Source organism: Aulonocara stuartgranti, assembly GCF_965226115.1.
Source record: "Aulonocara stuartgranti genome assembly, chromosome: 3".
In the NCBI taxonomy this organism is placed as follows: Eukaryota; Metazoa; Chordata; class Actinopteri; order Cichliformes; family Cichlidae; genus Aulonocara; species Aulonocara stuartgranti.
In genome coordinates, this window is record NC_138941.1 from 37,776,817 (window position 1) to 37,790,453 (window position 13,637).

The 13,637-nt window shown below is 43.1% G+C and overlaps 1 protein-coding gene across 2 annotated transcripts in view; it reads right to left on the reverse strand.

Moving 5' to 3' along the window:
• Nucleotides 1-6,711: 6,711 nt before the first annotated feature.
• Nucleotides 6,712-13,637, reverse strand: part of LOC309704026 (uncharacterized protein) — a 34,302-nt gene continuing 27,376 nt past the window's right edge. For both annotated transcript variants that reach the window (XM_082528979.1, XM_082528980.1), the window contains one exon: nucleotides 6,712-8,631. In XM_082528979.1, coding sequence (XP_082385105.1) covers nucleotides 7,914-8,631 — 718 coding nt within the window. In that variant the 3' untranslated portion in view covers nucleotides 6,712-7,913. The remainder of the gene's footprint in view (nucleotides 8,632-13,637) is intronic.

Here is a 13,637-nt window from a genome sequence, read left to right on the forward strand (position 1 = left end):
GTTTTCCCCACACAACCATCTCAAAGGTTTTTAAGAGAATACGAGAAAAAGAGAAAATATCCAGTGAGCAGCAGGTGTGTGTGGGTGAAAATGTCTTGATGTTAGAGTTTAGAGGAGAAAGGCTGATGGGAATGCAACAGTAACTCAAATAACCACTCATTACATCCATAGTATGCAGAAGAGCATCTTTGAATGGACTACAGCAGCAGAAGACCACACTTAGTGGCACTCCTGTCAGCTAAGAACAGGAAACCAAAGCTAGGGCGACCGTGGCTCAGGGGGTGGGAATCGCATCTGTAACCGGAAGGTCGCTGGTTCGATCCCTGGGCTCTCTGTCCTGGTCATTGTGTCCTTGGGCAAGACACTTCACCTACTGGTGTTGGCCAGAGGGGCCGATGGCGCGATATGGCAGCCTCGCTTCTGTTAGTCTGCCCCAGGGCAGCTGTGGCTACAACTGTAGCTGCCTCCACCAGTGTATGAATGTGAGAGTGAATGAATAGTGGCATTGTAAAGCGCTTTGGGTGCCTTGAAAAGCGCTATATAAATCCAATCCATTAGTATTACATTTAACACAGAATAACCAGAATTCGACAACAGAAGATTAGAAAAATGTTGTCTTAATTTCTGTTGTGACATTCAGATGGGAGGGTCAGAATCTGAAAGCATGGATCCATCCTGCTGTTTATGAACAGTTCGGGCTGCTGCTGGCGTGATGGTGTGGGGGATGTTTTCTTGGCACGCTTTGTGCCTCTTAGGACTAACTGAGCATCATTCAAACACCACAGCCTACCTGAGTATTGTTGATGACCACGCCCATCCCTTTATGACCACAGTGTACACATCGTCTGATGTCTCCTTCTAGCAGGAGACTAGTAGAGCCAATCCAGTAGAGCACCGTGGGGAACAAGTGGTGGAGCAGGAGGTTCATATCATGGATGTGAAGCAGGCAAATCTGCAGCTACTGTGTGATGCTGTCATGCCATCATGTCAACATGGTCCGAATTCTCAGAGGATTGTTTCCAGCACCTTGTTGAATCTGTATATCTGAATAACTAAGGAGGCCAAAGAGGGTCAAACATGGTAGTAGCAAGGTGTCGGTAAGAAAGTGTGCGGTGAGTGTAGAACAGCGGTCCCCAACCTTTTTTGCGCCACGGACCGGTTTATGCCCAACAATATTTTCACGGACCGGCCTTTAAGGTGTCGCGGATAAATACAACAAAATAAAACAAGTACCGGTACCATAAAAAAGAAGATTTATTCATAACACACATGAAACGACCCAGAAAAACTGAGTAAACCATAAAAATGATAACAAAATAACGCTAAAAACTGATAAAAACCCTGAAATCCATACATTTCACACTCAAACCTCAACTCTCGTGGCCCGGTACCAAACGACTCACTGGTCCGTGGCCCGGGGGTTGGGGACCGCTGGTGTAGAGGACAAAACAAAAAGCCAGATTGTTTTTAATTTCCAACAGTTTCTACAAGTAAAGCAGCTGCTTTTTAAGAAATAAAAACCTAAAGCTGGAAAACCTTACATGGGATCTCTTTATGAAAACCTCCAGGTTGGTTTTCTAATGAAAGAGTTCATATTTAACTTTGGTGAAACATTAGTAGGTTTCCCAGGATGGGGGGGAGGTGGAGTATTTTTGGGCTGTTTTCTCAGACGTTTAAAAGGTTAAAGATTACATTCAGTGTTGACACTAATTTAGCAGGTTTATAGTTTGTTCACTGGGTTTCCAAGAGCGTGGGAGGATAAATCAACAGACTCACAGCTGGATGACCGACGAAATCCTACCTTAACAAAAGCGAGACCAAAAAAGAGAAAATCCCTCATTGTGCTGTTTAGTGCGGCTCCAGAAACACTCATTGTGCTTGTAGCTGCTGATAAGTAAAGCACATCTAACTTTTGTTTAAACTCTTATCTCAACTCATGTTCATACAAGCCTAAAGACGGAAAGAATAAAACCTTCAAACCGTGAAACAAACACGAACGATGCTTTTATTTTGTCCTGTGCATTTTCCTTTAAGCTAATACTAAAGACAATAGCAACAGTTTTTTCTCTTTACTGCGAGGTGGATATTTTCTCTTTAAGCATAAATTTTCCTCTGAGATGAGGAAGTGTGTTTGTGTGCTGCAATAAAGGCTGACATCATTAACGCCAACAGAGCCTTGAGAAAAACAAACACGCTAACTGAGCGCGCACACCTCAGGGACTCTACAGCCGACTGCCTAATGGACCTGATAAAAACAACGCAGAGGAATCCGACACGCCGGTGCTTTTTATTTGTCCGCACTCGCTGTGTGGATGTACAGCACAAATTAACTCGTTGCGAAGCTACTTTTGAGCCATTATCTTGAGTCGCTCTGATGACGGGGAAGAGACGGTGAACACTACAGAGATGCGAGCTTGGCTTACAGCGTGTAGAAGACTAGGTGGTAGAAAAGTGACGTTCATTCATAGAAATTAACAACAATTATTTATGGTTCTGGAGGAGAAGTTCAATAACAGGCTCCGCGAAAAATACCTTTTTCTTTCTGCTCCTGCTAAATGGGAGAAAAGACCTTCATCGGGATGAATGTTTGACTAAAGGAAAACCATTAAATGCACCTACCTCTGCTTTACCGGCAGATGGGAAATGTTGTTCACAAAGTGTAAATGCACATGTGAGAAACAGGAGATATACCTGTAATAAAAAAATGTATGTCTTGGCCCTGAGAGGTCAAACACACCAGCAACTAGAAAAAACGCTGCAGAAGCACACAAATCACGACTGAAGGAATTAAGAAAAGACAACAGCAGGAAGCTAATAGTAAACTTGTTTTACTGTTATATACAGCAAGAACCATGTGACATGTTGTGTTTTCTAAGGTTTTTGTCCAACTTGGGTTATGTCTTTCTCGCTTTTGTGGCTTTTTTCTATTTGCTGACATTTAATTAAGTTGCAGTGCGTTTGACCTCCCAGGGTCGCTGTGCTGTTTTCTTGAAAATAATCTTTTTAACTGCTAATAACAAACCAGACAGTATTGGAAAGGATCCTGTGTAGTAACTATGTGGTTGACTTTGTGGACGTGGACGACTGGAGAGACATGAAGTCACTCCTGTTGTACTTCTCTGAAGTCCAATACGTGGGCTGCGTGCATAGTTTGTGTTGTTGGTGTAATTTACCCACCTTGACCTTTTGAAGCTGAACACAAAGAGCAAAAGGTGGATCTGACTGAAACTGAGGACACTGCACAGTCGCTGGCTAACAACTTGAAAATGAACCTTCGTTAACAATGAGTGCATCCCAAAACGTTGATTCGGTTTCTCTGGACGTAGCATTTTCAGTCGGAGAAACGTTTTGTCAGTCAAACAAGTGATGAGCAGAATCAACCTTTTGGGATTTACTTACCTGGATGACTGAGCATGCATCAAGACAAATGAGTGTGCACACATTCAGCCTCCTTTTTTGACTCAAACAGGGCGCTTTGACAGCATTTTATTCAGTTTTGAAACTGCTGATTGAGTCAATGAGCAAGAGATCATTCACTGGCCATCCTTTGCATACAGTCTGTAGCCCAGATATCCAGATAACCGGCCGCAGCTGTCTCGATTAGGACTTCCTGTTCTGCCCTCTGCTCGTAGCTGTGGATTCGCTTATTTAAAGCCTGTTAAAATGTGATAGGTCAGTAGCACTCGGACACAAACCGAAACTAGAAAGCTTCCTGAACCAAAGCTCAACAGATTGTACAGGAAATACATGCATACGCATACAAATGTTGCTTTATTTTTAGTTTTTAATTTCTGCAAGAGCAAAAAAATAAAGATTTAGAAATCTAGTAATTGCTAAAGACTGGAGAATTTTTTTTTTTTTAAAGATGATTTTAGTAGTTTTGAGGTGGTCACTACATTTAAAAAAGTAAAAGCATGGATGTGGAATAAAACAAGCAGTGCGTTAGAAGTTAATTTGGGCCATCGCTGATCCAAAGGATGATATAAGTACATAATCCTGTTATTAAGGAGATGAGTCAGTCTTAGTGAGAAAACTCAGAATTATGCCCCTCATAAAGTGCTGTTTATGTTTGCTTGTTTTTATCCTGATTATCTTTTTTTACTTTTTGCTTATGTGTTAAAAGATTCGGATTTTCAACTGTAGGTGAACTTGGAAATTTTGGGATATTATGAAACTGAAAAAGGCTTCTACCCTCCTCTGCTCGTCGATGCCTCTTCTCAGCTGACAGCAGCTCACATGTTCCCTTTCTGCACAAACAATAACACGTAGCTTGTGCTGATGTTACGCTCGCCGATAAAAGTTGCTCACACCGACACGTCTCTTTTCAAACTTCGTGCTCTGCTGTTTGTGTGCAGGTAAAGCCTCAGCTGTTATTTATCTGCCTGTGCAGAGTGTATAATCTACCTTTCTGTGTATCCTTGAACCGAGTGAAAGGATCAAAGTGAGGCGGTGACGCACTAGGCGAGCTCGGCTCTGATGGAAAGATGAGTCACTGGTTTGATTAAGCAGATCCTGTTGTCATCACGCTGCACGGGAACATTTTTTGTCTTTAATGTCTTTGTCCGTAACGTTGAGAAGCAGGGTGTACATTCAGAAGTTCATAAAGAAAACTGCTCTTTTTGATTTCTTAAAAACAACAACAACACAAAAAACAGCCCGCCAACGAGCTTTTGTGCTCATTTGTGCTTCGCTTGTGATTTCACCTGGTAGCTGAACAGCCGCCCACTGCAATGCACAAATGATGTTGTCCGTGGGGGGAAAAGTAAAAATAAAAACATAACAGGCTGTACTGTTCGCTCCCTCAGAGGCATTTTTGGATCAAAGCTTTGGCTAAACTGTGAATGCATTCGCACACAGGCCTCAGTGTGGATTGGAGTCTGGTAGTCTATCCCGCTGTGGTGCAGCACGCCGTATGTGACATGAAACCGCCTCTGCTCTTCTGTGGTTTTCCTGCAACGTCTCAAACTCAGCGGTGAGTGGGACGTGCTAAGGGATTTTAGTGAAAAGTCAGAGAGGGAGAGATACAGTCTGACAGACCCACGGGATCGTGGTGAGCGGGTAAAAAACTAGCAACATCACCTGCTCGAAACAGGCGTATCTTAATAAACCAATGAATTTAAAAGTTGAAAATTTCATGTAAAACCAATGAACTAGCCAAAAATCCAAAGGTTTAAATAAAGAGCGCACTATAACACGAAGAGGAGCGCAGAGGGATGAAGATGGAAAGGCGGCGGCTGAGAGGAGGAGATAAATCACCAAAGAAAGAGCTATTTTGGGGGGCTCTGTTCCACCTCTTGTGCTCACAAAGACACCGAGAGCCTCTCAGTGTCGATCAGGATTATTGGCTGCTGTGGAAGTTCCTGAGGTGTGTACGTGAGCTAGTGTGGGGTTCAAGCAAACACCCACAGGTGTTCATTAGCCGAGGCCCCGAGGCCCTGGACGCTGCCCGCTGAGGCTCTAACTGCTGCGATGGCGAGGTTTAAACACCCGAGTCCCACGGTGATCACACTTATTATGAAGACGGGAGCGAAGCGGCATTCATAAACAAACGCTTAGATGTTGTGGTGAATGGCAACGCTTTAAAAATGTGTTCGGTATGTCATCTGTTCGTCACTGGTATAGTTTATTGGATGTTTTAATTGTGTAACAGAATTGGTGCGGAGGAAAATCACGAGTAGTGACTGGAGCAGTATTTTTCCATGCCCTTAGGTTGGCAAAAATCTGCCTCCTTAGGGAAACGACCACTTTCCCTTTGGCAACCAAGCTGTTATCTGGCACGTCTGCTGACATAAGAAGAGCTTCTGTGAGGATGATTTTATGTCTTATTTTGTGAGCGTTAGGTGATGGAGAATATTTTGAAAGATCTGAGCTGTTTGAACTGTCGGTCCCCAGCAGAGCAGTTTTTAACATCATAGTTAGAAACCTGCTGGGTTACTTACAGGAGCTGTGCTACTTGTGTTACTCCTGTACAATTACAGCCACTGGACTATTCATTTACAACTTTTGAATACTAGACCCCTGGCCGTAACATCAATGGTCATGAGATTTTGTTCCTTCAGTGGGCTGGTTTCAGTCATTATGCAAATGTACTGTTTATAAGATTGGGGGAAACCTGCAGTCAGCTGAGACTGAAGAAGTCACTTGGATGAGTGACGAAACGTTTCTCCCACTGAAAACGCTACGTCCAGATGAACAGAATCAACTTTTGGAGAACACAGCAGTCATTTTCAGACATTCATTCACTCAGTCCAAAAGTCTGCTTGCTGCTAATCTCAGTAGCGTTGGGCTCTTTCTCTGTCCAGAGATCTGCAGATGCAGGTCAAGGAGGGGCAGCCAACAGATGAGGCCTCCACAGGAAAGCAGAGGCTTACTTTGACATGTAGGAATCTACTGCACGCTGAGTTCAAGCGGGGCTTTAATTCAGGCACATTAAAGTAGCAGTTATTCGTTTGTATTCTTTAAAATTTAATGTCTGCAACAGGAAGTTGTGAAACTTTAAATACTGTGAATATCCATTTTACATTGTTGTTAACGTAGCGATTACAAGAAGTTCGAGTACTGAACTCGTTTAGTTTATAATTCTATAAACGTTCAATCAACACGCAGATCTCTCCAGGTCCAAAAACTCAGTGAGAGAAAGATAAAATCTTAGGACTGTGTCCTCTTTCAGCTAGCTGTCAAGTGTAGCGTTAAATCCACAAGATACACAAATTAGACACAATTTTTCAAGTACTTTTATTTTAATTTACAATACAAACAAATAGAAATCATTTGGCAGCCAAACCATGACTGAAATGGGGGCAAATAGGGAAAATAAAATTAAAACGCAACTGATCAGAACAGCTTATTTATTATTTGTGATTAATCAACATTACTTGAGTGCGGTTCCAAAACCAAAGTACTGATAAAGATAGCTATAAGACCTTCGAGAGCTGGATTTGGCTTACATTTGTATGAGATTCAGTGAATAGAGACAGAAGCGTGTACTTGGTTATGGAGCTATGGTGAACACTGAGCAGCCACGTGGGAGGCTGGCGTTAAAAAAAGCACTCTGTACTGCTGCCCAGCCTCAGTTAGGTCATCACCGAGCTGAGCTAACGTCACAGGCTGGACGAGAAGCCTTAAAGTGGAATAAAAATTAAAAGTAAAAAGCTAAGAGGGTGAAGCTATGACCCCTCTGAGGTTCACTCAGCAGCAGTTTGACCTTAGCTGATCTTACATTCACATTGATTAGAATAAATGGTCTTGTTTATGAAATGTTTTCACACAGTCATAACGTGCATAATAGCGACGATCAGCGAGTGAATAAGCCTCGATTAAAAGACAGCTCCTCATCCTTCATTTACGGAATATTCAGTAGATAAATTTTAGAAAGCAGTACGATTTTATAAATAACAGCAGAACAAAATATAAGGAACAAAACCATGATGACCTCTCCTTATCCATGTGCTCGGTTCCTGTACAGCCTATGGCAGGGACTGTGTTTGCAGAAGAAACACTAAGATCCAAACATGATAAAAGCAACATGTGGTGTATCGCTAACTGTGTGTGTGTGTGTGTGGACGAGCACATCCAGGCTTATTGGGACTGTGCGGAGTGTTGGGTGCACTGCAGGTCAAACTCAGCGTGCACTCTGATGTCTCTTTGGTTGTGGCTTCATGCAAAACTTGCAGCTTTGGAAATGTAGCCTCCTTCAAAAGGCACACATTATCTTCTGTCAGTATAACCACAGCTTAAAAAAAATTATCCAAGGGTTCAAAAATATATCTTTGTTGTAAACAGAGTTTCCATTCATTCCCGCGTTCTTAGATGTGAGCGTTATTCTCCAGAAGCGTGGCAACGTCTCATCGTGGTTTTGATGCTCTTTTGAGTCCTCAGAGTTTTTTTATGTGGTGGGTGAGCGCATTCGCCCTTCACTCATAGTCCTCTCCTGCCGTGGCGGCCTCCAGAGCAGCGAGAGCCTCTGCCACCATCGAGTCCGTGATGCTCTGCACCTCCTGCTCCTCGTCCTCGCTCTTCGACACCGAGATCCCGCTCTCCATCGTGGAGACGTCGGGAGTCTTTGTCAGCGTGAGCTCGTCCCTCGTGCCCCCTGAGGACAAGCTGGTGTTGCTGGTTTGGATGTCCACTGACAAGACGCTGCCCTCATCCCCCGTGTCACACAGGTACTCCGGGGTCCCTCCCACACCCTCGTCTATCTCGTCTGCTGAAAGCTCTGGGCTGCTGAGCCGGTGCTCGGAGCTGGTCCATCCGTTACTCGTCGCTTGGCTCCTCTGGATCTCGTAATTCTCTACGCTGGGGTACACGGGCACCTGGCTCAGACCTTTTTCCTGCGTCATCCATTGCTGCCCCACCCCTTGTGGCTGGATGATGTAGAGCCCTCCCTCTGTCGGTGGTATACTCCCCTGACGGTGCAGTCTTTGGTTGACATGGTTGTTGTCAACTTCTAGTTTTAGTGTGCTCTCATTGGACTTGCTGTAAGCCATGTTATGAAAGCCATGCTTCTGCTTGGCCTCACCATATAGGTCTCTGTTTGGGGCCCCGCCCGGGCGGCGATGGGGCTGGTAGAGCGAGCTGCCTGTGGAGTCGCTCTTCCTCATGTCCACTGGAGCTGAGGGGTCGTAGACGTAGCTGTGAGAGAGCAAGACCAGAAAAGTCACTGCTAGAGTTACAATGGTCATAGACTGCTCAAAAAAATATAACTACAACTTGATCACGAGGGTAAAGAACATGCTCAGGTAAAGTTCAGGGGTATCAGTCTTTATTGTTAGGAAGGAGAAACCACTTCACCTGTAAATCGCTTTTCAGAGGAAACAAGACAACCCCCAAAAGCGATCAGCACATCAATATGTATGACTGCAGGGAGGTTCGCTTTGTCTTAATGCTATGGAGGCTATACAGTCAGGCGCGGAGAGCTGGACATGACCGCAGAAGGGCATCAAACCCATCAGCAGGACCAGTGTCTGCTCCTTTGTGTAAACAGGAGCAGGAGGAGCACTGACAGAGCCTTTCTGACCAAACAGACTCCACGAGGGAGGCGTGAAGTCCCCTTTAATAGGATGTATGCTCAGATTAGCACGATACAGCTCAACTGCTTCCCCCAACCCAGTCATGCTGGGTTATGCTGCAGGCGGCATCACGTTCGCCACGGCATCTCCAGACTCTTTCACTTCTGTGCTTGGTGTGAACCTGCTGTCGTCTGTGGAGAGCGCAGCAACCACACCTACCTGTTCAAAGCCAATCAGTCAGTTGGAAGAAAGTTGGCTTAACAGGAGTGTTGAGGGAAGCAACATGGCCTGTTTTGGACATGTCAGGGAATTAATAACACAAAGCTAATAAATATGCTAATAATAATTTCACATTAAAAATCAATAATAATGTCTAATATTTTTTTATTTAATTATTAAGGTTAGGAGCACAGGTGAAAGGATGGAAGTACTGCCTAGTCAATCAACCATTTTGAAGCCTGACAGATGAAGGCTGATGGTAAACTTGAACCAGTGTAAACAGTACAGTATCTCGCTCTGACACGAAGTGCTGTAGAAGTATTAAATATAACTTTGTACTTAGGAACAGTACTTGCGTGTACTTTAGTGAGCTACACTTTGCCGCTGGGTTTTAAATTGCTAATGTGACAAAGTAAGTGTTTTAAAGAGGTCACTGTGGGCTACAGACACATGTGAGAGACATCTTTTGTAAACCTTCAACGACTAGATGTAGTGAAAACACCCCACAGTATTTAAAATGCAAGCTCACATTCAGTGTCATTTTAACTTCTTATTTAAGCACAGATGACTTCTGACTGCTACATACTGAAGATGAATTTCAAACTGCTAGAAGAGCGACTCCTCGGTTTTAGCCTGCGGATCACCATGGTGACAGACGAAAGGGCTTTCAGTCAGTCTGACGGGGCTCCTCGTGTCAGATGCGCCGACGGCCACATACTGTACACTGACAACGACAAGGGTACTTTATTGTGCGGCCGCTGCACATTTTCAAATGCAACGTGATGTCCGGGGCGTGCATGCTCTCGATGTTTACAGAGGCTGCCTAGAGCCTCAGCGGCGGTAAGTTCTGCACTGCTCATGTAAATGTCAGATATATTATGCAGAGCATTGTAGGAAGGAAATGTGCACAGGCCTGACTGCACTCCTCTTTTGGGTTTAAAATGTTTAGTACTCCCTTTTACTTCCAGATGTTGGTTTATGAGAGGCGAACAGTGGAAGACACACAGATGTTTAGTCTTTCTGTTTGACTGTAAGCTTAAAAGCTAACCTTAGCATAAAATAAGTGTTTCTTATACAATTAGCTTCCATTCAAATAACACATCAGGCTGAAAAGTAAAATAAAGAAATTGTTTTAGGAGAAATAATGTTGGCTTTCTAACGGTTAGCTCAGCCGGAGGATGCTACTTTAAGGTCTGTTTGTTCAGTACGAAGGTGAAGTCACAAGGCAATTAGCCTAGCTTAGCTTAAAAAGCAAAACCTAAGTTAAATAGTCAATCCGGTTGTTCAGTCTGACGTCACTAGCCGTGTCTGGGCCTAAACTCCGCTGCAGGTCCATATATCAAACGATCACTATGGCATTACTGAGAGTTGAAAAACTGTCTAAAGTCTTTCATCTTTAATAAAATGATCAGCGTTCTGCTCTACCAGGTGTAACAATTGAATTTAACATCCAGGCATCCATGAAAACGGAATTTATGACATTTAACGGAGTTAGAAGTTAGCAGGAAGTTAGCTCGCTAGCTTCTATCTAAATACAATATAGCATGTCCTGACTGCGGGGTTTTGGAAACAAATTAAAACGTACAGCTCTGTTATCACTTCCAGCATAAATGAAGACAGAAAACTAAACAGCAGTGACGTTTGTAGGGTTACTGAAGTTGGGCTAGCTGCTATATAATGATGTGCTACGTGACCGCTAGCGACACAGCTATGTTAGCATAATATAAACAAGCTAACTTTTTTCCACTCGATAAAAGTTAACGTGAGTGTTCTCGGTGGTCAGAAACAAATGTAATCGCATGGCAGGATGCTGTAAAAGGACCAAACTTCAGCCAGGAGAACAACTGAGATAATCCATCCACAATACGAGGTTAGTCATTCATATACTGCTGCATGGGCTGGGCTGTAGTTACATCCTAAGGTTTTAAAAACTGAGCTTAAATAAATGATTAGCGGTAATCCGAGGGAGGTCAACAGTGATCACTGACTGTTTTAGGAGCTTTTTGAGATTAAATAGAAGAAAATACAAAACATTAAACATGTTAACAACACAAAAGCCATATTAAACGCAGACTACTTTAGGCCCGGAAGTAGGATTCGTCACGTCATCAATTAACGACCCGATTACGCCAACTTCAGAGAGAAGAGTAAACAAATTCCTCACAAATCAACGCTGTCGCTTTAAATTAAGTATAAAGTAAATTAAATTTAACTATAATCAAATGGGGTTTTTTTTTTGCTAATGCTAGATTTTACAAGATGCTAACTGTTAGCTAACTTCTTATATGCAAGGAAATGTATTATTGTGAATTTTATACCAAGTACATACAAATAAAGTCAAGTGTTTTAGAAAAAGGTGCTCAATTGGCTCTTTGGGGCGAGTGATACCGAGTTAAACAGTGGCATTGTGACAAATCAATTTAACAAACGTCTGTTTTCAATCAGAATAATAAAATGCCATGAAAAGTAACACCGACACATTACATCGCCCTCATGTGTCGCTGCCTCATTTGATGTTTTTGTTGAACATTTGCTCTCACCTACTTTGCTATCCCTGCTGTGAAATGACTTTCCCTGTGTATATCGCAGTGACACGTGTGGCCAGAGATTCGTTGATGTCGTCCCAATTCCTCAAAAGATGCTAGAGGTCAGCAAAGGTCTGAGACTAATTAAAGCTCATTTATGGCACAGTAAGTATCCCCTCGCGGACATAACGACAACCTGATACCTCCACTTTGAAGGATGTTCTTACAAGGACACGAGGCAAAGTAGTAAAAGCAGTACAAGTAAAAGACGGCTTGCTCTCACGCTCACGCCTCGACAGGTATTACAAGTGTTGGCGAGGGTGGGGGGTTTGCGGTGGGGATGGCATAACAGTCTGTCAGACATCGCCTGCTGCGAGCAGCTTGTGTTTTTCACGCCCATATTTTCTTCATTTCATGTGTTTTTTCCTCCACCCTGCCAGCCTCCATCTTTCACCTCTCCAGGAGCTCCTGTTCCAAAACAACCTCCTCCTCCTCCTCGCGTCTCCTTCAGCGTCACCGTTGTGTAGCTGCAGCTCACTAATCTTCTACAGCTTCGCACTTGACTTCTCCTTCATTTCAGCATCTTCCCTCAAGCTTTTCTCACCTCCCGCCTGCTTCGTCTTAAGTTGTCATGTTCACTTGTCTCCGTTTTTTTTTTTTTTAATCTAACCCTCCTTTGGCTTCACTCTTCACTGTTCAGTATTCAACATGAGCTCAAGAAGTCCTTAGAATTAAGAAGATAACTTTCAAACGTGCAGATCGATTAAATTGCAGCATTCTGTCTTCCCTCCCAGTACGCAGACACACAAACACAAAGCCACCTGCCTACGCGGTTACAGTCACACACACGTGCGCTCACCCACTGACTTAAGCACCTCTCTCTCACCCTGCATCATTTCCTTCTCCCCTCTCAGTGGAAAGCTGAGAAAATGAATGTTTTCCATTTCTTTTGCTCCTGGGCAGCACCGCTGCCAAGGTGAAATTTGAGGTGTACTTTCAGAAAAGTGAGAGATGCACAGGGCGTTTTACTACAGAAAAAAAATATAATTCATAAAGCTGGATAAAAAGACTTGCGGGGGACGACGACAGGACGCCTATCACCAGAGAGCAAAACTAAACTAGAAAGTGCATTTTCTGAAGAAACTGCAGTGTGAATGCTTGAATCTGAATGTATGCACTGAAATGAATTAATTGCTGAATTTTGAGTTAAAAATATTGAATGAGATAAAAAAAAAAACAAAAAAACAAAACAAATTTAACCTGAAAACAAAGGTGCTGAACTGCTAAAAGCTGAAGGTTACACAGAAGGAGGAGTTGGAAAAAAACTGAAAATGTTTTAAATGTAAATTAGAAAACCCTAAGAAATGAGAAAAGAACATTTAGAGTCAGAAAACATCTGAATGAATATTAAAAGGTCATATTCTTTGAATCACTGAATGACTAAAATGTGATCCCTCCACTTTGATCCACACAGTTGAAAAAATTTAAATGCCTGAGCTTTGAAAGACACTGTGTTGGAAAGAGAACAATAATGGCGACAATTTGAGGGTAAAATGATGGCTGTAACACTGTGGACACAGCAGCAGTTGAAAGAGAAGTGCTTAAGATGAATCTTGGTACAGTGGCAGGCAGAGCTCGTTAAGCAGGCAGGTGTGAGCCTGGTTGCTATAGTGACCGCACCCAATGGCTCCATACACACGTACACAGACATGCGCCTCACTTTTGCTGCTTAAAATGAACAGAAAAGTCAGGCCGAAACAAATCGCTCCCAAATGAAAAGTAAAAGTCGTATTGACAAAATTCTTTCACCGTGAGCGACAGCAATGTCTAGTCTACCTAATTCTCAGTTTTCATGCCTGTGGAGCTTATTATATGGACGTGGTGA